This window comes from Fringilla coelebs, assembly GCF_963513975.1.
Source record: "Fringilla coelebs genome assembly, contig: SCAFFOLD_33, whole genome shotgun sequence".
NCBI lineage: Eukaryota > Metazoa > Chordata > Aves > Passeriformes > Fringillidae > Fringilla > Fringilla coelebs.
Genome location: NW_028167443.1, coordinates 1,834,717 through 1,858,342, shown reverse-complemented (window position 1 = coordinate 1,858,342; position 23,626 = coordinate 1,834,717). Strand labels below are relative to the sequence as shown.

At 51.1% G+C, this 23,626-nt stretch overlaps 1 protein-coding gene across 1 annotated transcript; it reads left to right on the top strand.

Moving 5' to 3' along the window:
• Positions 1-8,922: 8,922 nt before the first annotated feature.
• Positions 8,923-9,855, top strand: LOC311165929 (olfactory receptor 14J1-like; the record flags this gene model as incomplete). The annotated part of the gene is made up of 1 exon (XM_084227415.1): positions 8,923-9,855. One exon carries the CDS (start codon positions 8,923-8,925, stop codon positions 9,853-9,855), a length of 933 nt encoding a protein of 310 aa, XP_084083541.1.
• Between the last annotated feature and the right edge of the window lie 13,771 nt (positions 9,856-23,626).

Sequence of the window (23,626 nt, the reverse complement as noted above, 5' to 3'; positions counted from 1 at the left end):
CTGGGTTTTTTTTCCAAATTTGCCCTAAACCAGGACAATGGGAAAAAGGAGGAGTCCCAAGTGGCTGGATAGAGGGGAGGCTGAAGAGGGGGACCCTGAGACCCCAAAACCCCACAGAATCCCTAAGCAGGATCCTGGAGAGGGGGGATCCCCAGGACCCATGGGATCCCCAGCAGCCCTGAGACGGGGGAGCACCAGAACCCCAGGGGGAGGAGACTGGAAATGGGAAACTCCTGGTGGCTTTTTTTGATTACTCCTGATTTTTGGAGGTTTTTATGGACATCAGATTACTTCAAGAGATGGACTGGAGCGGGAGGAATCCCCAACCTAAGGCATTCACACCTTGTTTTTCCCCAAAGCAGAATATCCCATTCTCAAACCTTGGACACATGGAGGAGGAGGCTGTGAGGAAGAGGAAGATGTCCCGGGACACCCAGACTGGTGAGGAGGAAGTCAGTGCCCTTTTCCCCCTCTCTCCTGCTGCATCTCCCAGCCCAGCACGGCCCCTGGCTGCAGGACAACCCTGCTGCCAACACCGTCCTGCCAGGGATGCACTGGGGGGATCTTCTTCCCCTTCCCTCTGGCACAGAGGCAAATCCCATCCTCTCCTTGTCCTTCCTCACCCAAGGAAGTAGGAGCTGATGATGGAGACCAGGGAGGACAAATCCCCACAGCAGAACCTCGTGGAAGAGGCCATTTTTAGTGGCTCTTTGGCCCAGGAACCCAACCAGGACAAAAAGCCCTGGAGATCCCACAGGAAGATGGGCTCCAAACCGAGCCCAGGGTGCTCTGAGGAGAAAAGACCCACCCTATGCCAGGAAGGTGACCAGAGATCCAGCCGGAGTTCGGAGCTGGTGGTCCCTGAACAGTTTCATGATGGGGAGAAGCCCTACAAGTGCTTGGAGTGTGGGAAGAGCTTCGGGAGGAGTTTCAACCTTATCTGCCACCACATGATCCACACTGGGGAACGGCCCTATGAGTGTGGGGAGTGTGTGATGAGCTTCAGCCACAGGTCTGACCTGATTGTCCACCAGAAGTTCTACACCAGGGAGAGATTCTACGAGTGTCAGAAGAGGTTTCAGACCAGCTCCCACCTCCTTGTACATGAGCGGATTCACACCGAGGAGAGGCCCTTCCGCTGCCCTGAGACAGGAAGGGCTTCAGGTACAACTCCACCCTTGTCACCCACCGGCGCATCCACACTGGGGAGAGGCCCTGTGAGTGCCCCACTTGTGGGAAGAGCTTCTCAGACCACTTGTTCTTTACCCGACACCAACAGAGGCACCGGTAAGGGAAGCCCTGTGAGAGCCCTGACTGCAGGAAGAGCTTTGTGCACTGCTCCAACTCCATCCCCATCAGGGAACCTACATTGGTCAGAGCCCTGGTGACTCACATTCCCTCTGATACACAGTGGAAAGTGGCTAGCGTTCCTTTTATTTTGCCTCTAATTATCTTTTAATTTATGTTTCTCCTTTTAAAACAAAATTGGGGTAAAAATCAACAAATTCACCAAAGACATCTAAAACCTCACATTTTAATTGTATTTTGGGAGAGTCTTGGATTCTGGGACATGCCTTGGAGGATATGGGGGGTTTGGGGTACTTGGTTTAGTTGTCTCCATTTCTAGACAATCCAAAGATGACAGGGTTTGATCTGTCAGCTCAAAACCTCTCAATACTGCTGAAAACTACTCAATCACAACCCAAAATCCCTCAATTCCACAGCCTCTCGGGGTGGAATGGGGTTGGAAGGGGTTTGGGCGAAGCATGCTGCAAATCAGGAGGGGTGAGATGGGCATTGGGTGGAGCAGGATGGGTGAGATGGGAGAAATATGGTCTGGGAAGGGGGTCTTGATGTCCAGGAGGGGTGGGATGTGTTTGGTGGGGATTGGGAGAGTGGAACAGGGTCTGGAACAAGATAGGGAATGATGAAGAGAGGCAGAGTCCATTACTGAGTGAGTTTTTGGGTATTCCACATTCCTGAAGAGATTTTTGGGGCATCCCATTCTGAGGTTCCTGAGGTGGTTTTGGGGCATTCCCCAATTCTTAGGGGGGTTTCCTGAGAGCTCCATGGAGCCCCATTGCCAAGGGTGGTTGCCCTGGGTATGAGCTCAGAGCTGTACCAGAGTCCGTTGCCTCAGTGCAGGAGAGCAGAGAAATGATGAACAGCCCCAGACATCTCCAGTGTGTGTTTGGGGCAGGGTAAGTCCTGTGTAGGTGGGGTGGTCACTGCCCCACCCAGAACTGCAGCCTCTGGGGGCAGACGGTGGCTGCGGCAGCGCCTGTGGTGGGGGGAGCCTGGCGGCTCCTCCAGGGCAGCTCCTCAGTTGTTGGCTCCCCCTGCGCGGTGCCCACGGGACGTCCAGGTGGGTTTTGTCCTGCAGAGCCCCCGGAAGCCCCTGGGCAGCCACGGGCACCAATGGCTGGTGGCTCTGCACGGAGCTCACAGGCTCTGGGGCAGGAGGGGGAACCACAGGCGGTTTGGGGGGCGTGGTTTGGCTTCTCCCAGCATGGTTCCCCCGAGCCCCTGGTGCGGCTCTGCCAGGCCCCCCCACCATGGCACTTGCCGGAGGTTCTTTAACAGAAATGCTGGTAAATTTACCGTCTGGAATTACACTAAATACAGTTTCAAGAAGCTTCTGGTTTGCTGGGCAGTTTGCTGAATTCCACATTGTTATTTCTTTCAGTAAAACTGCACTTTAAAAGGACTTAGTAAATTTATGCTTGTATAAAATTTGTGGCTACCACGAGCTTCTCTCATAACTAAATTACATAAAATCATGACACACTTTTTACATCCTTTTAATCCCTCCAGTAAATGCATCATGTTGTTATTTCAATCGCAGATTGTTCAACTTTTCGATGCATTTTCTATTAATAGCATCAGAATAAGTTAAATTTTGTTGCGTGTATAACTTAAAGATATTAATTTTTGATTCTGCAAATTCAGGGTTGATAAGATTAAGCAAAGTTAGGCTTCATTATTGTTAGATTTCAGCAATTGTTAAATTACATTCTATTAATTTGTAATCCATTTGTTCCGGATTGAAAGATAATGTGTGTATTGTATTTGCCATCTGCCAGATGAGGGGCAGTTATCCTGTTAATTGGGCAGTTTTCTTTATCTTCTCCACAAACCAGTCCTCCCTCTGGGGAGATATCTTCTGTGAATGGGCCATTGAGTGTCACTGCAGGACTGATCAAAATTCCATCATCCCATTGTGAGGTGCTCCGCCCAGAGGGAGGAGGCAAGCATTCCTTCCTGGTTATAATCTGAGATTTTGGGATACCCAAGCAGCCTTTTCCCACTGGATTCCCAGAGGAGCAGCTTTCTTCTCCATTGGATTCCCAGAGGAAGATCAGGCCCATCTACACCACCACTGGACCTTCAGATGAAAACTCCACCCTTCTACAGCATCACTGCTCCAACAGAACCACGCGTTACTCCAGGAGCACTGCAGCCACCATTCAATTGGACTGCTACCAACACCCTGACCAAAAGATATTCTGAATCTGTCTGTAGGGGTTTTTTTTTGTTTGTACTATTACATTTGTATTTTTAGTTTTCCTAGAAAAGAACAGTTATTCCTATTCCAATATCTTTGCCTGAGAGCTTCTTAATTTCAAAATTATAATCATTCAGAGGGAGGGGGTTTACATTTTCCATTTCAAGGGAGGCTCCTGCCTGCCTTAGCAGACACCTGTCTTTTCAAACCAAGACATTAACCTTTAGGGGGAAATTGAAAATATATACCCCACACTCAGTTAGAAGTATTCTAAGCCAAAAGGCTGAGAAATGGCTCACTGATTCCCAAGTGCTAAAGTATGAAGCCATCTTAACAGATAATGGTTTAGAGTTAATAGTGAATAACCCGCTCAACCCTGCCCAGTTCTTGTATGGACAACCAGATGAGGAACTAATAGGTAATTGCCTGGAAGTTATAAACTATCAAACTTAACTAAGAGAGGGCCTAACAGATCAACCACTCCAAGGTGGAAAACGATTGTACAACAATGCGTCTTCATGGATAATAAAGGGGCACACGGTATTGGGGTATGCTATAGTGGATGAAGGGTTGGTAGCCATAGAAAAGAGAAAGTTACTTTCCAGCTGGTCAGCCCAAGTGTGTGAGCTATATGCCCTAAAGCGAGCTCTGGTAATATTGGCACAGAAAAGGGGAACAATAGATACAGACTGAAAACTGAAAATACGCTTTGGAGTAGTGCATACCTTTGGAAACATTTGGGAAGAGAGGGGGCTATTAAATCCAAAGGGAAAGGGACTGATTCACAAAAAATTTGTCTTAGAAGAGTTAGAAACCTCACAATTACCAGAGGAAGTAGCAGTGGTGTATGTTGAATGACATCAAAAAGGGGCGTGAGGGAACAATTTAGCCGATTAAGAAGCTAAAAATGCAACTGAATCGGAGACAGAAAAACAAATAATAGTATTAACATTCACGAGAGAAATGGAAAAAGTCCCCATATTCAGTTGGACAGAAGAGGAAGAACTCCTAAAAATAGGAGCCAAGAAAGATAACAAAGGGAAGTGGAGATTAGCAGATGGGAAGCAAAAGTTGAATAAACCCCTAGCCAGGAAAATGCTAGAAGGCATACATGCAACAGCACATTGGGGTACACAAATGCTAAATGATCAATTCCTAAGGGATTGGGATTGCATAGGAATTTTCAGGATAGCTAAGCAAGTAATTGAATGGTGTGTGATATGTCAACAGGTTAATAAGAAAATCATGAGGAAAACACCCAGAGGAGGGCAAGAACTAGCCTTACGGCCCTTCCAACACATCCAAGTAGACTTTATTGAGCTTCCCCACATACAACAGTGGAAGATTTTCCTCGTGATAGAAGATCACTTGACTCATTGGGTAGAGGTGGTACCCACTGTGAAAACCAATGCCAATGTTGTGAATAAAACACTTCTAGAATCAATTATTCCCCAATATGGGATGGCAAACAGGATTGTTTCAGGCTGGGGAACTCATTTCACATCAAAGATATTACAGAAAGGTTTTCAGGCCCTGGGAGTAAAATGGGAATTACACACTCCATAGCATCCACAGAGTTCTGTCAGGTTGAGAGAATGAATCAAACTCTTAAAAGTGCTCTAGTTAAGCTAATTATTGAAACCTAAATGTCATGGATAAAATGTCTCCTTTTGGCCTTATTAAGAATTCGAACCCAACCCCAGTCAGATCTGGGGGTCTCACCCTATGAAATGATATCTGGATTACCCTTCATGACCTCACCCCAGAAGGTTGCCACCTATGAGGAAGGGGAAGCCAATGCCAAGAAATAAGTTATGTCTGTAGCACAAACCTTAGAAGGGCTATGACATGAAGGGGCAATTTCGTCAAACTACCATCCTGGATTTCAGAATCCATAATATTAATCCCGGGAATTGGGTGATGATTAAGTCATGGTGTGATAAGCCTCTAACTCCTCAGTGGGAAGGTCCCTTTCGGGTACTGCTCACCACCGAATCAGCTGTGCAAACTGCAGAGCAGGGATGGACTCATGCCAACAGAGTCAAAGGCCTAGTAGAAGAACCCAGAGAGTGGACTATAACATCTAGGCTGGGTGAAACAAGATTGACTTTCAAGCAGAGACTGAAAGACAGCCAGAAAGACACCAAGACGCCCAAAAAGTAGAGTCAAGCTTCCACCAAGCAGTTTGAGCATTGTCTTCCTGTTTTAATGGGTGAGAATTACCAGCATCTGTTGAGGGGAAGTACACAAGGGACTGGAAAGGTAATGGGACAGCTTCTTTAAGAAAATAAAGAAAGGAAGGAAGGGCCCTTTGTTTGCTACCAAGAAAGCTCCATAGCCCTGCTGAGGGTAGCAGCCCTTAGGCATGGTAAAGTAGGGGCAAAAGGCCATACCAGACCTCAATAATTCCTCAATTGTCTTTTAATTCAACAGGGACTAGAGGGCAGGACTGAGCTGGCCTCTGTACTCACCCTTAAGGTACACCAACTATGGGTAGCAGCCACATAGGTAGAGTAGATGGGAGTGAAAGCCATACTGGACTTGCTTGATCCTAATGAGCCCTGTGGTGCATTTGGAGCTGAGTCCTGCAACGCCAGGAGAGGAGATTGCACAAACCTTTCCAGGAGTCAAAGTCAGAGAAAAAACTCAAAGTGTCTCAAAGCATGAATGGGCCCCACTGAGGTCCATCTCCAACACAGACTCCTCATAGACTCCTTGGAAGAGAGAATTGGAGGCCAGGATTGCACAAAAAGCCTCTCAGAAATTAAGAGTAGAAAGGAAACTCAAAAGTACCTTAAAAACTTTGAGTATCTCAGAGCATTAATGAGCCCCACTGAGTGCCAGTACAAAGCTCTCAAGAGACTCGTTAAAGCAGATAATTGGGCCATTGTTGCACAAACCTCGCCCAGAGTCTGTATCCAAAGGGAAACACCAAGAGCCTTAAAAGAACTGAAGTACCTTGAAACATCAATGAGCCCCACTCAGTGTTGTTACTGACAAAGCCTCCCCAGGGACTAATTACAGCAGATAATTGGAGGCCACGATTGCACAAACCTCTCAGAGACTCCAAGGCTTTTGCCTAACCCCAAGTCCTTTGAAAAACCTGCTGACCCTTGGACCATTAAGGAGCCCCCAAGGCCATTATTGAACAAGACTCCCCAGGGACTCATTCCTGCAGATCATTGAGGCCACTGGGATGTGGGCTAGGGGGGGATGCTGAGGGCAGGACAAGGGGCTGACAGTGCCCAGCCTGGCTGGGGATGTGCCTGGAGGCCCCAGACACCCTGGACAAGGTGTCTCCTCACAGCCCTTGGTGGCACAGACCCTGCTGTGCCCCCGGTCACCAAGACTTGGCTTCTCTTTGTCCCCAGCTGCCATCAGTGCCTCCAGTTCTCTGCTCTGCCTGGGGCCTGGGGACACTTTCTCTGTTGTGTCCCTCAGTGGGACCCATTAAAAGTGAAAGAAACTTTGGAGTTGTATTCTGACTTGGAGTTCTGGAGAGGTTTCTTCAGCTCCCTCTCAGGGACTGATGTTCAGGGCCTCAACAAAAAGCCCCAGAGGGTCATTAAAGTCCTTGTGCTGGGTATGTGCTGCTGAGCTGGGTTGGGCTCCTGGCACAGAGGCAGCTCCTGGTAACCAAGAAGAGCTTCAAAAGCACATTTCTCTTGATGAGCAGCTTTTCTCCTAGCCCAGCAGGGCTGGGGCACTGCCTGCAGCCACCCCGGGCACAGCGCAGAGGCACAGAGAGCTTCAATCAGTCAGGGCTGGGAAGGTGCTGAGAAGTGCCTGGGGCATAATCACTGCCAGCCCTTGGCACAGGAACCTCAGACTGCAGGACAATGTAGCTGCAGCTCCTGCAGTGATCTCCTAAAGCTGCAACATCCCAATGCCTGCAGACTCTGTGAGTACAACTCTGAGTATTTCTGGTGCAGGGAGGTGAATCGTTCATGAGGCTCTGACATACTGAGGGTTTCCGATCAGTCCTAGAATATTTCCAAGACAAGGATTTTGACTTGAGGATGAGGAACTTTCCCAAGACTAGGTATTCATATTCCTACTACTGGAGAAAAGCAGGGAGGAGAGATAAATATTAAAGGTTGAATATGATTTATTAATTATGAATTTGGACAAGTGTCTGAGACATCTGAACTGTTACTTTTCGTTATCAATAGGTTCATAGGAGATCGCTAATGTGCTTTCAGCCACTCTGCCCATGGACAGCAGCAGCATCACCTTTGCTGGTGCCATCAGGCTCAGTCTGAGCTGTCCTTTCTCTAAGCTGCAAACAGAACCTGCCCCCAGCCAGTGCCCTGCAAACAGGCAGGGTTCTTTAGGGCTAAGGAGCGTGTACAGAGATTTGGGGTCTGTGAGTGCTGGCACAGAGAGATCAGGCACAGGGAAACACCTGGAGGAGGAAAATCTCCAGGAAGCAGAGAGAAGATCAGGCATTGAGAAAAAACAAAACCCAGAAATGATGTGGCAGGAAGAGTTTAGAGATGCCAACAGGATCCCCTCCGGTTCCACCCCTCCCTCTGAACAAGCCTCCTCCCTCCTGTGCCCCCAGCCAAATCTCTGCCCTCAGGGCCGGGGCTCCAAGGTGTGCAGCCCCTCCTGTGCAGGCAGAGCTGCAGCAGAGCCGTGGGGCAGCTCTGTAGCCCCAGGCCCAGTTCCCTCTGCAGAGCACAGAACTGGGAGCAGCTGCCCTGCCCTGGGGACTCTGGCAGGGGGCACAGCTGGCTCAGGGTGATGCTGTCCCCTGTGCCCAGCTCTGGGCAATGCTGTCAGGGCAGCCAGGGAAGGAGCTGCATCTCCCTTCTTCCAATGCCATCATAAGGACACTTGCAAGTCTCCCTGAGATTTCAGTCCAAGCTGGGAGCAGTAATCCAGGGTGCAAACCTGTCCTAGACTATCTCTTAGGTATAAGATTGATGGGGATAGGCAGAGACGTTCCGACACTGAAAATGCTGAAATGAACAATGTGAGTCCTTTGCTAGAAATGTGGAGCTGGTCTGTGTGGTTCCATCTGCTCTCAGCAGTACCTCGGGGTTTTTTAAGAAAAACAAGAGAGTGTCAATATCCTCCATTTGAGAAAAGTGAAAACCCAGAGAAATGCCAAACGAAATGAAGCTACAGACCATCTCCCCTCACTCTCCACTCATCATCTTGCCTCAGGGAACTCTCTCTCTACTACCAGAGGGCAGCAAATATGCTAACGGTTTCTGATATCCAAGAACACCAGGACAGATATGGGGGAGGTTAAAAAGAAAACCTCAGAACTCTTAAACACAGAGTTTTGTCCATGTGTGTTACAGAGGAGGGTGTATGGGAAATGGCTTTAAATTTTTTTACTGGTATCTCCTCTAACCCTTCACTGTCCTCTTTCTCCATGACCAGATCCTCAAGTGCAGCTAGAGCAAATGTCCAACAGCAGCTCCATCAGCCACTTCCTCCTGCTGGCACTGGCAGACACACGGCAGCTGCAGCTCCTGCACTTCTGCCTCTTGCTGGGCATCTCCCTGGCTGCCCTCCTGGGCAACGGCCTCATCATCAGTGCCGTAGCCTGCAGCCACCACCTGCACACACCCATGTTTTTCTTCCTGCTCAACCTGGCTCTCACTGACCTAGGCTCCATCTGCACCACTGTCCCCAAAGCAATGCACAATTCTCTCTGGGACACCAGGACAATCTCCTACACAGGATGTGCTTCTCAACTCTTTTTTTTTGTCTTTTTCATCTCTGCAGAGTTTTATCTCCTGACCATCATGTGCTATGACCGCTACGTGTCCATCTGCAAACCCCTGCACTACGAGACCCTCCTGGGCAGCAGAGCTTGTGCCCACATGGCAGCAGCTGCCTGGGCCAGTGGTTTTCTCAATGCTCTCATGCACACGGTCAATACATTTTCCCTGCCCCTGTGCCATGGCAATGCCCTGGGACAGTTCTTCTGTGAGGTGCTGCAGATCCTCAAGCTGTCCTGCTCAAACTCTTACCTCGGGGAACTTGGTCTTCTGGCTCTTAGTGTGAGTTTAGCTCTTGGTTGTTTTGTGTTCATTATTTTCTCCTATGTGCAGATCTTCAGGACTGTGCTGAGGATCCCCTCTGAGCTGCGACAGCACAAAGCCTTTTCCACCTGCGTCCCGCACCTGGCTGTGGTCTTTCTGTTCATCAGCACTGCAGTGTTTACCTACCTGAAGCCCCCCTCCTTGTCCTCCCCATCCCTAGATCTGGCTGTGTCAGTTCTGTACTCGGTGGTGCCTCCAGCCCTGAACCCCCTCATCTACAGCCTGAGGAACCAGGAGCTCAAGGCTGAAGTGTGGAAACTGATGACTGGATGCTTTCAGGAACGTTAAACTGATGGTCAATTTCTGCAAATCATTTGTAATAAAAGTAATCTTTGATTGTTCTTTTTGGGTTTGGTTGTGGGATTTTTTCCTGTGATTTCCATTTTTAACATTGTCCACAAAAATGGCATTGCTTGTGATATTTCTTATTTTGTTTCTCTCCACTTTTACTGTTGCCCCAGAGCATGTCAACAAAGAACTGTTCTCTCAATGGCTTTAAAGGAACTAAAGGATCTCCCAGCAGAGTCTTCTACAGAGAAGCCCTTTTGTTGCCTTCTCTGGAGCTGCAGCAGCAATGTCTGTGTGCAGAGCTGGGGGCAGATCAGTGCTGGCACAGCAGCTGTGCCAAGCAGCAGCAGCACTTGGTGTTGCCAGTGCTGCTCCCGTGGCCTTGCCCCGCTGCCCTGGTGGCCCTGGTGTTGCTGTAGGGCCTGAGTGCTCTCGGGGCCGGGCACAGTCCTGGGGTGGCAGTGCTGGGGCTGCAGCAGGGACAGGCCATGGGCACTACTGGGGCAGTGCTGACGCCTCAGGCCAGGCCCTGGGGCCTCCAGGCTCCTTGCCCAGGCTCTCTCAAGAACACACCCAGGCCAATGCTGAGCACAGAAAACCCTTGTAAGCAGCCGGCAGACTGGCTGTGGGCAGGCAGGGGGCAAACAGCATGGCTGGTGCTCTGCAAGGGCCCTGGGGAAGATGGGAAGGAGCAGCAGAGCAGGGGCTGATCCATCCCCAGTGTGCTGGACAGCACACGGCAGCGTCCCAGAGCGTCCTCATGGAGCTGCCAACAACATTTCCCCTCTGCAGCCCTGACCTCTCCCCAAGCTCACACAGGTGCTGCATCCTTGCAGGCACAGGCACAGCAGCACTGGCTCAGGAGCCCCTGTTTGCATTGCACAGAGCAGGGGGGAGCACCCCCATGCTGTTGGTGTGGGGACATGAACCTGAGGGAGCACAAATGCCATCAGCCCCTGGGGCCAGCAAGGGCACGGAAACAAATCAGCTTTGTCCTGACCTCTGCAGTCAGTCAGAAATTTTGTTCCATTCAGCTGGGACTTTCCTGTCCCACTGCAGACACTGTTGCTCAGAGCCATGGCTACCTGGCAGCCACCCCCAAACTGCCCTGAGCATTTCCTTTGCTTCACCTCTGCTTTCTTTACTCTTCCTGCTACAAATTTCTTCCTCTTGCCCACCCCTGTTCCCTTCCCTGCAAACAGCCCATCCCTGTTTGCCCTTTTCTCTCTGGCACCACTCCCCATTGCAGTTCCTGACTTGGCACCATGGGAACATCCCTTGGGCAGCAGGATCTTCCTACAAGTGCTGCAGGAATTGTCTGCAGGCTCTTGCAGTGCCTCCTGCTGCTCCCTTGCCACAGGCACCACAGGCCAGGGGGGCACATCTGGGCTGCTGTGTCTGCCTCGTGGGCTCCCTGTTCTGGGCAATGAGGAGGAGCTGCAGAGGCTCTGCAGGACTGACAGGATGGGCTTTGGGGCTGGCAGGAGAAACTGACGGACCTGGGCTGCTGGAGCCTATGAAGAGGAGTCCCAGGCCTCCTCCTGCAACTGCTCCAAGGGTGCTTTCAGAGAATCCCAGAATCCGCATGGGCGGAAAAGACCTTGGAGATCATCAAGTCCAACCTGTGCCCTGACACCACCTTGTGTCCCCTGGGCCTCCTCTTGTCCAGGAAAAACAACCCCAGCTCCCTCAGCTACTCCTCACAACACTTGTGTTCCAGACCCCTCACCAGCCTTGTTGCCCTTCTCTGGACACACTCCAGCCCCTCCATGTCCTTCCTAAACTGGGGGGCCAGAACTGGACACAGCACTCGAGCTGTTACCCAACCAGTGCTGAGCACAGGGGAAGAATCACTGCCCTGCTCCTGCTGGCCACACCATTCCTGAGCCAGGCCAGCAGCCATTGGCCTTCTTGGCCACCTGGGCACACTGCTGCCTCATGTCCAGCCTGCTGTCCATCAGTCCTTGCAGGTCCCTTTTTGCCTGGCTGCTCTCCAGCCACTCTGTCCCCAGCCTGTAGTGCTGCAGGACTTGTTGTGGCCAAAGTGCAGGATCCGACACTTGGACATGTTAAACCTGACCTTTTTGGATTTGGCCCCTGGATCCAGCCTGTCCAGAGCCCTGTGCAGAGCCCTCCTGCCTTCCAGCAGATCCACACTTACACCCAGCCACCTTGGTGTCACCATGGTTCCATGATGTCCCCCAGTGTCACAATGGTCTCCATGATTCCATGAGGCCTCCCAGTGTCACAATGTCTCTTTTGTTCCCTGGGACCACTTGGTGTCACAAAGTCCCTTGGATCCTTGGGCCCTGCAATGTCACAATGGAACTGTGGTCCCCCAAGGCCCTGCAGTGTCACATTGGACTGCTTGCTTCCACTCAGCCCCACAGTGTCACAATGGCCCCTTGGCTCTGTGCTGCCATGTCGTACACAGTGTCACCATGCCCCGCAGTGTCACAATAGTCCCTTGCTTCCCCAGGGCCCTGCAGTGTCCCAATCATCAGAGAATCAACCAGGCTGCAAAAGACCGTGGAGAGAATCAAGTCCAACGTGGGACCCAACACCACCTTGTCACCAAACCATGGCACTGAGTGCCACATCCAGTCTTTCCCTAAAAACTTCCAGGGATGGTGACTCACCCACCTCCCTGGGCTGCCAGTTCTTGTGACCTAACACTGCGCTGCCCAACCAGTGCTGAGCACAGGGAAAAAATCGCTGCACTCCTCCTGCCAGCCACACTGTTCGTGATCCATAGGAGTGCCAGGGGTTGGATGAGGGAAATGGTGGGGAGGGAGTAATGACAAAATGTTACTGATTGTCTGTCGCTGTAGGACATGAAAAAACGCACACACGCACCGCTCTCCAGGTGAGAAGGAAAAGAGGGCGTTTATTCTCTGACTCCATAATTTATAGTTTTACAAAGGTGACAGTGGATTGGAGGGTGACAGTGCCATCTCTCCACAGACACTGGCTTAACCAGCAGTCCGTCAACAATGTCCGTTTTCACAAGAATGTCAACTATAAGTTGTTTACAGAAAAGTGTGTGGGAAAGTTCTTTACAAAAATGTCAATATCAGAAGGCCTTTCTAGAAATCTCAAAAACCCAGGGTGACAATTGTCAGCCATGAAGGGTCTTGATCTTCATATCTATTCAGACTACATCAGAAGGTGCGGGGGGTCAATATCAATAGGTCATTGCTGATACCAATCTATAAATAGGAATAGACAACAGGACAAAACTGTTCACTTTGCATTGTTTCCAATAAAATATCTTCACTTTGAATTCACTTCTGAAGTCTGTCTAATTAACCACAGAAGAATTGAAAATTTAAATTATTCCATGGGCCTTTTCTTGTTCAGGTGCTTTGAAAAAATGTTTTATGCTTTTCTCACTGAATTCCTGAACCGAAAACCTCAAGAAAGAAGAGGTCTCTGGACGATTAAAATTCATCAGCATCATCCAAGTGGCTGAGGATCCATCCCCATCAGAGCAGCAATGAACAGAAATGGGCACAGCTCTGTGGCTGCCCCAGCTTTGGGATGGGCCCTGGGCCTGGAGCAGGAGCAGCTCTGGAGGGCCCCAAGGCCGGGGCTCTTGTGCTGCCCTGGGCAGATGGGATGGCAGCAGGGGCTGCAGAGCTCTCAGCACCTCAGCCAGAGGGGAGCAGGGCACCCAGGGAGCCTCCTTGTGCCTTGGCCAAGCCCCTTCCTCCATGGTGGGGCTGAGTCCTGTGGCAGCTGCAGCTGCTGCTGTGTCCTTGCCAGGGGCTGAGGCCGTGGGGCCAGTGCTCAGAGCAGCCTGGCCTGAGCAGAGCTGTGGGGCCAGAGCTGGCTGGGCTGGGCTGGCCAGAGGCCCTTGGTGCTGCCCAGAGCTCAGGGCAGCTGGGAGAGCTTTCAGGGAGCTGGGCTGGGCTCAGAGAGGCTGGCACAGACACCATCAGTGTCCATCTCAGCCTGGCTGAGCATGCAGGGGCCAAGAAGAGCACCCCAGGGTCTGCAAGTTCTCTGTGTGGGAGCTGAGCTTGTGACCTCCTGACCCCTCACAAGGGCTTGTGCTGCACCTCCAGCTCCAGAGGACATGGGACAGATGGGAGCAGAGACATAATTCCTGCTGGATTCTTCTTTGGGTTTGCTTATACAGGTGACCTGGATCCATATGTAGAGGAGGTGTTTTGTGTCAGATAACACTGGTAGAGTGATAAAAATAATGTTTTTTATCTGAAAGTAATATTTCTTGCATAATACTCAATCACAAAATGATGATACATATGCTCCGAAGAGCTTCTGAATTTTTCAGAGAACAAGAGAACCATTGATGTCCCAGCAGTCAAACCTGTTCAAATATTTTTCTCAGGGCTCTCTTGAGATGAGAGGTGACCACCAGAGGCCAAGGCCAGCCAGACCTCTCTGTCCTGGACGGTTTTGTCTGGGAGAACCCTTTCATATAGGGAATTTTTCAGGGGGAATATCAATTGTAGCCAGGGGCACCTGGAAAGACAGACGGTTCTTTTCCATAGGAAGGAAAGCACAGAGCCCCAGTTCTCCAGGGGCTGATGAGAGGCATCCCTCAACATTCCAAGATCAGCCAGACCTGTCAGAGGGCCCCTTGGAGGCCAAGCCAGTCAGACCCACAGTGTCACAATTTTCTCCTTGCTTCTCAAGTGTCACAATGGCTCCTTCCTTCCATGAGGCCCTGCAGGGTTACAATGGCCCTTGGCTTCTGTGGGGCCCCACAGTGGGAGAATGGTCTCCATTATTCCATGGGGCCTTGCAATGCCACAATGCTCTCCATGGATCCACGGTGCCCTGCAGGATCACAATGGCCCTTTGGCTCCACGAGGCCCTGAAATGCAGCAGTGGCCTCTTGGTTCCACAAAGCCCTGCTGGTTCACACTGGCCCCTTGGGACCACGTGGCCCAGCAGAGCCACAAAGATGTCCTTGGTTCCATGAGGCCCCTCAGTCTCACAATGGTATCCACAGGAAGGAAACCACAGAGGTCCCGTGTTTGAGGGGCTGATGACCTGCAGTCACTAGAGGTCAAGGCCAGACTTGTTTGTCCTAGCAGATTTGTCTGGGACCAACCCTTGGATATTCAAAATTTTGAATGTGGAATCCCAATTTCAGCCCTTCTTGCCTGGAGGAGAAGGCCAGTTCTTTTCAATAGGAAAGAAAGCACAGAGCCCCTGTGTTTGGAAGGGAGGTGAGAGTCAGCCCTCAGGAGGCCACAGCCAGACATGTCTGTATTGGCAGGTCTGGCAATCTTTGGATATAGGACTTTGAGAGGTGGAATCCCAATTTTGGCCATGGGCACCTGGAGAAGAAGGATGGTTCTTTTTCATAGGAAAGAAAGGGCAGAGCCCCAGTGCTTCAGGGCAGAATAGAGGTGACCACCAGAGGCCAAGGCCAGCCAGAGCAGTCTGTCTGGACAGCTTCTGTCTGGGTGAAACCCTTGCATAAAGGGAATTTTGGAGGAAAAGTACCCATTTTGGCCAGGGGTGCCTTTGCAGGAGGGAGGGTTCTTTTCCATAGGAAGGGAAGCACAGAGCCTCAGTGTTTGAAGGCAGGTAAGAACCAGCTATCAGGAAGAAAAGGTCAGCCAGACTTGTTGGCAATGGCATCTTTATCTGGGAGCAATCCCTGGATATTGGGAATTTTGAAGGGGAGATCTCATTTTGGCCATGGATACTTGAATGAGAAGGACAGTTGTTTCTATCTGAAGGAAAGCCCAGAGCCCCAGGGTTTCAGGGTACAGAGAGGAGATCCTCAACAAGCCAAGGGCAGTTGGACCAGTCAGGCCAAGCCAACCAGACCTGTCCCCTGTTCCCTTGGTTCCATCAGGCCCTGCAGTGTCACACTCACCTCTTGTTTCCATGAGGCTCTACAGTGTCACAATGGTCCCTTGCTTCCATGAGGCCTTGCAGTGTCACAGGGGTCTCCTTGGTACCACGGTGTCACAATGGACCCTTGGTTCCATGGGGACTCACAATGTCAGAAGGGTCTCCTTGGTTCCATGAGGCCCTGCAGAGCCCCTTGATTCAGTGAGGCCTCAAAGTGTCATAATGGCCTCCAGGATTCCATGAGGCCCAGCAATGTCACAGTGGACCTTTGGTTCCATGGGGTCCTGCACTGTTCCATGGATCCTTAGTTCCACAGGGCCCTGTAGGGTCACAATGGACTCCTTGGTTCCATGGTGCCACACAGTGTGACAACTGCCCCTTGACCTGCCAACACTCCATAGTGTCACAATGGTTCCTTGCTTCAGGAAGGCCTTGTGTTGTCACAATGGCCCCTTTGCTCAGTAAGGCCTCTGGTGTCACAACAGTCTCCATGATTCCAAAGGTGTCACAACAGACCATTGGTTTCACTGAGTCCCACTGTGTCACTCTGGTCCCCTTGGCTCCACAAGGCTCTGAAGTGCGTCAATGGCCCTTTGGTTTCCCAAGGCCTCAAAGTGTAAAAAATGGCCTCCATGGTTTCATGAGGTCCTGATGTGTCACAATGGACCTTTGGTTCCATGAGGCCCCAGAGTGTCACAATGGTATCCTTGGTTCCATTGGACCCTTCATCCCATGGACACCCACAGTGTCACTGTAGTCCCCTTGGTTCCATGAGACTCTGCTGTTCCATGCTGTAATGGCCCCTTGGTTCCTGTGGGTCCCAAAGTGTCAGAAGAGTCTCCATTGATCCATGAGGCCCCAGAAAGTCACTGTTGTCCCCTTGGCTCCACAGGGCCCCACAGTGGAACAATGGACTCCTGGCTCCATGAGGTTCCTCAGTCAGAATGATGTCCTTGGATCCGCAGTGTCATAGTGGTCCCTTGGCCCCATGTGGTAACGCTGTGTCACAATGGCTCATGGTTCAATGAGGCCACACAATTTAACAATGGACCCTTGGTTCCATGAGGCTTTGCTATGTCACAAAGGACTTCTGCTTCCATGAGCTTTCATACTGCCACCAACAATCTCCTTGGTTCTGCAGTGTCCCCATGGTCTCTTTGTTCCACGAGGTTCCCCAGTAAAAGACAGTCCCCTTGGTTCCGTGAGGTTCTGCAGTGCCACAATGGACCCGTGTTTCCATAAGGCCTGGCTGTGTCACAATGGCCCCTTTGTTCCAAGAGGTTTCTCAGGGTCACAATGGTCTCCTTGGACCCACAGTATCACAATGGACCATTGGTTCAATGTGACCCCAGTGTGCCAGAATGGATTTTGGTTCCATGGGGTTCTGCTGTGTCACCATGGACCCTTTGTTACATGAGTTTGCACAGTGTCACAGCTGACTCCTTGGTTCTAGGAGGCCCCTCAGTCACCAAATCTCTGAAATATCAGAAGAAGACTCCTTAACACCTTTTTACTAATTAAGAGGGTATTATTTATTCAGGCCTGAGGTCTTGTGAGGGATAACTCCTAACCTTATGTGGACAAGTAATTCTACCAGTGTGTTATTTATACACAGTTGTTAAATGTGTATTAGCATTTACCCATTACCATTAAACCCACCCCAAGTTCCCAGTTTTAGTCCTTCTTTTTTCTATCACTGCATCCTTGAGACAGATGTTTTCTTCTTGTCTTCCAACAATCCTTGCTGGGAAAGCAGCCCCTGCATGCCTTGTTCCTGTGCTAAAAGCCCACATGAACAGGAAAAATGGAACGCTTTTGGTATCAAGGCCAAGGCTTTGTGTGGGCAGGCAGAGGCAGGCAGGAGGCAGAGCTGTCAGCAAAGGAAGGGGCCAGCCAGGTGGGGCAGCCGGGGGATGACGACAGCCTGCAGGGACAGAGGCGCAGGGCAGGGACACCGTAGGACAGCCTGGGCTGCACAGGGCACAGGGATGGGCAGCAGCTGCAAGGCCCTGACAGAGCCAACTCCTGCAGCACTTTGGCCATGGCTGCTGGCCCTGGGGCCACGAGGCGACAGGTGACCCTTGCAGGCCTGGGGCCTCATTGCCTCCTTGTCCCTGCTCAGCAGCCTGGCAGGGGCCACCCCACGGTCCTGCCCTTGGCATTGCACATCCCCACATCCCAGTGCCCATCCTGGGAAGAGCCCCGAGCAATGAGGGAGGGACAGGGTGTGCCTTGCCAGGGACTGGGGCTCAGGCCTTGGCCCTTTGCATTCCTAAAACACATCCAGGTTTGCTCAGCACCAGAGACACCTTGGCCTTGCTTGTCCCCACCTGTCATCACTGCCTCCAGTGTTCTGGTCTAGCTGGAACCTGGGGACATATTGTCAGTCTTGTCCCTCAGAAGAATCTATTTTATGTATGAGAAACTTCAGTGTTTCAACCACACTTTGAATTCTTGAGAAGTTCTTTGAGCGCATTCTGAGGGACTGAGTCTGATGCAAAGAGCAGCAGAGCCCCAGAGGGTGATTAAAGTCCTTGTGCTGTGTCTGTGCTGCTGAGCTGGGCCGGGCTCCTGGCCCAGAGGCAGCTCCTGGCAAGGGCAGCGCTGCTGAGAGACAGCTCTGGCCAGGAGCAGCTCCTGTGCACAGCCCAGCAGGGCTGGGACACTGCCAGGGCACCTCAGGGACACCAGCAGGGCACAGACAGAGCTCACAGGGGCTCAGCACTGCCAGGGGCTGTGGGATGTCCCAGAGGGGGCTGTGTCACAGCAGCACCTGTGTGGCTGTGTCATAGAGGCACAGAGCATCTGTGATGCCAGCAAGGGGCTGTGTGACAGCACAGAGTGGGCTGTGTGAGGTCACAGATTGGGCAATGACATCACAGAGAGTTTGTTGCGTGAGGTCACTGAGAAGCTACACCATCATAGAGGGGAATCTGTGACATCCCAGAGCAGGCTGTGGCATCATGGCATGGCTGTATGACATCATAGAGCTGGCTGTGAGGTCAAAATGTGTGCTGTGACATTACAGAGTGGCAGTATGACATTACAGAGAGGGTTTTGTGACATCACTGAGGAGGTTGTGACATCACAGAGCTCCCTGTGACATCATAGAGTAGATTGTGAGGCCAGAGAGGAGATCCTGCCATCATAGAGGGCAGCCCAGTGAAATTAGAGAGTGGGTTGTGACATCAGTGGGTGGCTGTATAACATCATAGAGCAGGCTGTGACATCACAGAACAGACAGTGACATCACAGGGTGACTTTGTGATATCACAGAGTCTTCTGTGATATCACAGTGCAGCTGAATGACATTCCAGGATGACATCCAAGAGTTGGTTCTGACACATCATAAGGGTGCTGTGTGACATCCCAAAGTGGGCTGTGACATCACAACAATGCTGTGTGACATCACAGGAGGCTTTGTGCCATCACAGAGGACTATGTGACATCCCAGGGGCTGTGTGAGGTCACTGGGGAGGTCACTCTGCCCTGGCCCCCCTCACAGTTCCCCCCAAGAGCAGTCCAACCCTGCTCGTGCACAGCGGGGTCCCCTGTCCCCCCAGGCCCCTCCTGCCCCCGGTGCTGCAGCCTCCCCCAGAGGATGTTCCACGAGATCGACCCCAGAGCCTGACATGGGGGCGGGGGCCGGGGCCCTGGGGGTGGGACAGGGGGACAGGGACCCCCGGCAGCATCCCTGTGTGCCCCAGGGCCAGAGCCTCGGCCAGGGCTCCTTTACCCTGTTACGAACGAGGACTTGAGAGCACTGAAAAAATCCCCAGCAAGGGAGCAGCAAAAAGCAGATTTTATATTGAGGGACAGCAGCACAAAGTTCCTTGGGAAGAGTCACTCTGCTCCTGACTGGACACTTCAGGCACACCAAAGAAACAAAGCAACAACAAAACCAAACAGAATCCAGGCAATCAAACCAGAAATGAACTGAGAACTGTCCCTCTGTGTGTGTGTGTGACATGAGGACAGTGAGGGCAAGGATAAAAGGAATATGGCCCAAAAGATTAACAGAGCTCAAACTTAACAGAACTGGACTGATACCTTAACCTTAACTGATAACTTAAACATCAAAGTTTAGCAAAACAACAGCACTTAACAGTATTTAACCCAACTTATACCCTATGACTTAGCAACTTAACAGAGGAATAACACTTAACAGTATTTAACTTAGCTAATAACTTAAATTAAACTTTACAACTTAGCAAAAGCACAACTCTTAGCGGCATTTAACTTTGCTTAGATCTCATAACCTAACCTCACTTACAGCTCTGACTGACTTAGCTATCCAAGGCACTCAGACCCCTCAGAGAGCAGCATTTCTGCCACATTTTCCCAGCACAGGCACTCCTGTGTGCACGCAGACAGCAAGAGTCAGTGCAAGGCACCTGTGAGGAATTCCCCTGAGGGCAGGGAATGCTCACTGCTGATGCTTTGGCATCTCCCCAGCGGGTGAAGGGTTGAGCCTGGAGGAGTGGGGGGATCGGCCCAGGCTCTGTGGTTGTTTGGGATCCCCGAGTGCAGCAAACGGGAGAGTTCCCGGCTGGGAGAGGCCCCACTCAGAGGGAGTCGCTGGCCCAGGAGAGCTCCAAGAGCTCCTTTTGGAGCGCTGTTTGCAGGGCCCCACGAGAGGGCCTTCAGTCACAGCAATGGCTCATCCTGGCCACACTTGGCATCAGCAGCTTTCTTTGGCAGTGTGAGAACAGGGATGTTGTGCTACTGAGGGAACAGAAACAGCTCCCAGGGCTGCTCCTAAAGGAACCAGGAGCTGTTTGGGCAGCAGCAGTGCCTGGAGCAGACAGTGTTTGTGATGAGCTGCAGAGGAGCTGAGCCCAGGGGCCGTTGGCCAAGGCCGAGGCCCAAGGAGCATTTCTCAGCTGGCAGGGTGGCCTGAGAAGGGGAGGGGGGAATGCAGCAGCACAGAGCCATGGAACCAAGGGAGCCTTGTGACACTGTGGGGCCCTGTGAGACCAAGGGACCACTGTGACACTGTGGGGCCCTGTGAGGCTCCATGGAATGTGGGGATCATTGTGACACTGAGAGGCCCCCTCAAACCAAGGGTCCATTTTGACACCGCGGGGCCTCATGGAACCACGGAGACCATTGCGACACTTTGGAGTGTCATGGAACCAAGGGGCCTTTGTGACACTGTGAGATTCCATGGAACCAAAGATCCATTGTGACATTGCAAGGCCTTGTGGAACCATGCAAAGACAATTAGGACACTTTACAGCTTCATGGAACCAAGGGGCCATTGTGACACTGAGGGGCACCATGGAACCAGTGAGACCATTGTGACACTGAGTGGACTCATGGAATCATGGAGACCATTGTGACACTATGAGGGCCCATAGAATAAGCAAAGCATTGTGACACTGTGAGGCCTCATGGAACCAGTGAGACCATTGTGACCCTGGGGGTCCCCACAGAACCAAGAGGATCATTGTGATATTGTGGGGCCTCATGAAATCAATAAAGCTTTGTGACACTGCAGGGCTGCATGGAACCAAAGGTCCATTGTGACACTGCAGGGTCTCCTGTCATCACTGGTCCATTGTGACACTGTGGAGCCAAAGGAGACCATTGTGACACACCAAACCCCCAGTGTCCAAAGATCCATTGTGACATTGCAGGGCTCATGGAAAAGAGGAGCCATGTGACATTGTGGGGCCTGGGGAACCACGGAGACTGTTGTGAGACTCCAAGGCCCCATGGAAACATTGGGACCTTTGTGACACTGAGGGGCCTTATGACACCTGGGGGCCACCGGGACATTGTGGGACCCCATCAAACCTAGGGGCCAGTGTGAAACTGCAGGTCTTCCTGTAATCAAGGGGCCATTGTGGCACTGCCGGAACCCATGGAATCAAGACACCCTTATGACACTGCGGGGCCCCGTAGATCCAAGGCACCATTGTGACACTCTGGAGCCCCATGAAACCAAGGGAACACAGAACAGGCCTCGCTGGTTTGGCCTCCCAGGGGCCACCAGACTGGTCCTGTTGACCTTGGCATGTTGAGGGTCTCTTCTCATCTGCTGCTGAAACACTGGGGCTCCATGCTTTCATTTCTATGGAAAAGAACTGTCCTTCTGCTCCAGGCACCCGTGGCCAGAATTGGGATTTCACCTCCAGATTTCCTTATATCCAGGGATTGTTCCCATAGGAATATTGCAAGGACAAGTCTGGCTGGCAATGGTTTCAAGCAGGTCAGGTCTCATCCATCTCCAAAACACTGGGGAAGGCTCCATGCTTTCCATCCTATGGGAAAGAATTGTTCTTCTTTTCCAGGTGCCCATGGCCAATACTGGAATTTCATCTCCAGCTTTCCCTGTTGTGACAGAATAGAGGAGATTGTTGGCTCTAAACATTTCATGTGTGGGGGAGGAAGGGGCAGGTCCAGCCTTGCCCTGCCCTGGAACCCCAGCACTGCCCTGCTCTGGAACCCCAATTCCCACAGAGCCTCTATCCCAGCCCAGCAGTGCCTGCCAGTCCCTGGCATAGCACAGGCAATGCTCCACAGCCACCTCTGGAGCCCCCAGCCCAGCTCCTGAGGGATCAAATGACTCCAAGTCCCACCTGGTTGAAGGGCCCAGGAAGACCAAGGGCTATTTTAGGCTGACCATGAGGCAAGCACACATCTTGACCCTACCTCCTCTTGGGATTTCCATCTGAACATCACTGAAATTCAGGAATTCAGGAGTTGGTAGCTGTGTGTGCTTTTTTTTTTTTTTTTTTCTTTTCGTTTCTCTCTTTCTGTGTCTTCTTCTGATTCCCTCTTGCAAATTTTGGTTAACGTAAAAGTGAAAAGGCTAAAATTTGTGAAGTTGAATTGGCCAAGTTAATGCTTTGAGAAGTGTTTCCTGTTGACTGTATATTGTATTAAACCATTTGCCAAGTTCCTCTGATTTTCTCAAGTTGCTAGTAAAGGCTGTTTGGTTGTTTTGAGCTCCTGAGAATCTCTTGTCAGTATTTCTTTAGTACATCCAACTAAGAGTACACAAAGAATTGTAATTCTTTTTAAATGTCTCCTTGAGAGGGTTGTTTGGGAGATGGGAGTCAGGGTTTGTCTGTTCTGCTTGGCACAGCCCAGGCAGGGCTTTCCCAGCCACATTCCACACTCCATTTCCCAGCTGGAGCTCCTGGTGCCTCTGAGTTGTGCTGCCCCTGCCCCAGGGACGCTCTCCTTGTCTGCCCATTCCCCCATGGGCTCTGGGCAGGGATGGCCTCAGTGGGGGCTGCTGACATCCTCAGACACTTGGAGGCTGCTGCTGAATTTTACTACTCCAGAGGCTTGTTCAGCCTTCAGCTCTTCAGAGCAGGAATTCAGTGTCCCAGGGCTCATTAACATTCAGAACACCTTAACAAGCCAAGCCTCTGGGAATAATTTTAAAAAGTTTCCAAATGCTTTGTGGTTCATTAGACAGATTTCAATAGTGTATTCAAACAGAATATATTCTTTTTTAAAAGACAGTGAGAAAACATTTCTTATGTCCTGTTTAGTTTTTTTCCCCCCTATTAATAAAATGATATGTGCAATCTCCGACTGACACTGAATCCAAGTACCTCCTCATGCTGTTTGAATGGATATGAAAATCAAGACCCTACATGGCTGACAATCAATCAGACTCTGTCCCTACCCCCACCCCACCATTTCCCCCATCCAAGCCCTGGCACTCAGAGCAGCCTTGTGCAAACCAGAGCTCCCTCCAGCCCAGGCTGCACCTGCAGCTTTCAGCTCCTTGGCTCCAACTCCCACCTGCTTTCCTTGCAGAAGGCGCTGCCTGCGACACAGAGGGATGTTCATTTCTTGTCAGCCAACAAAGCCAAGGGAAGGCACAGCTCCGTCAAATGCAAAAGTCATTCCTCTGCTGGATATTAAATCCACTTTCCAGGGGAGACAGTTTCAGAGCAATGAAAAACACCTT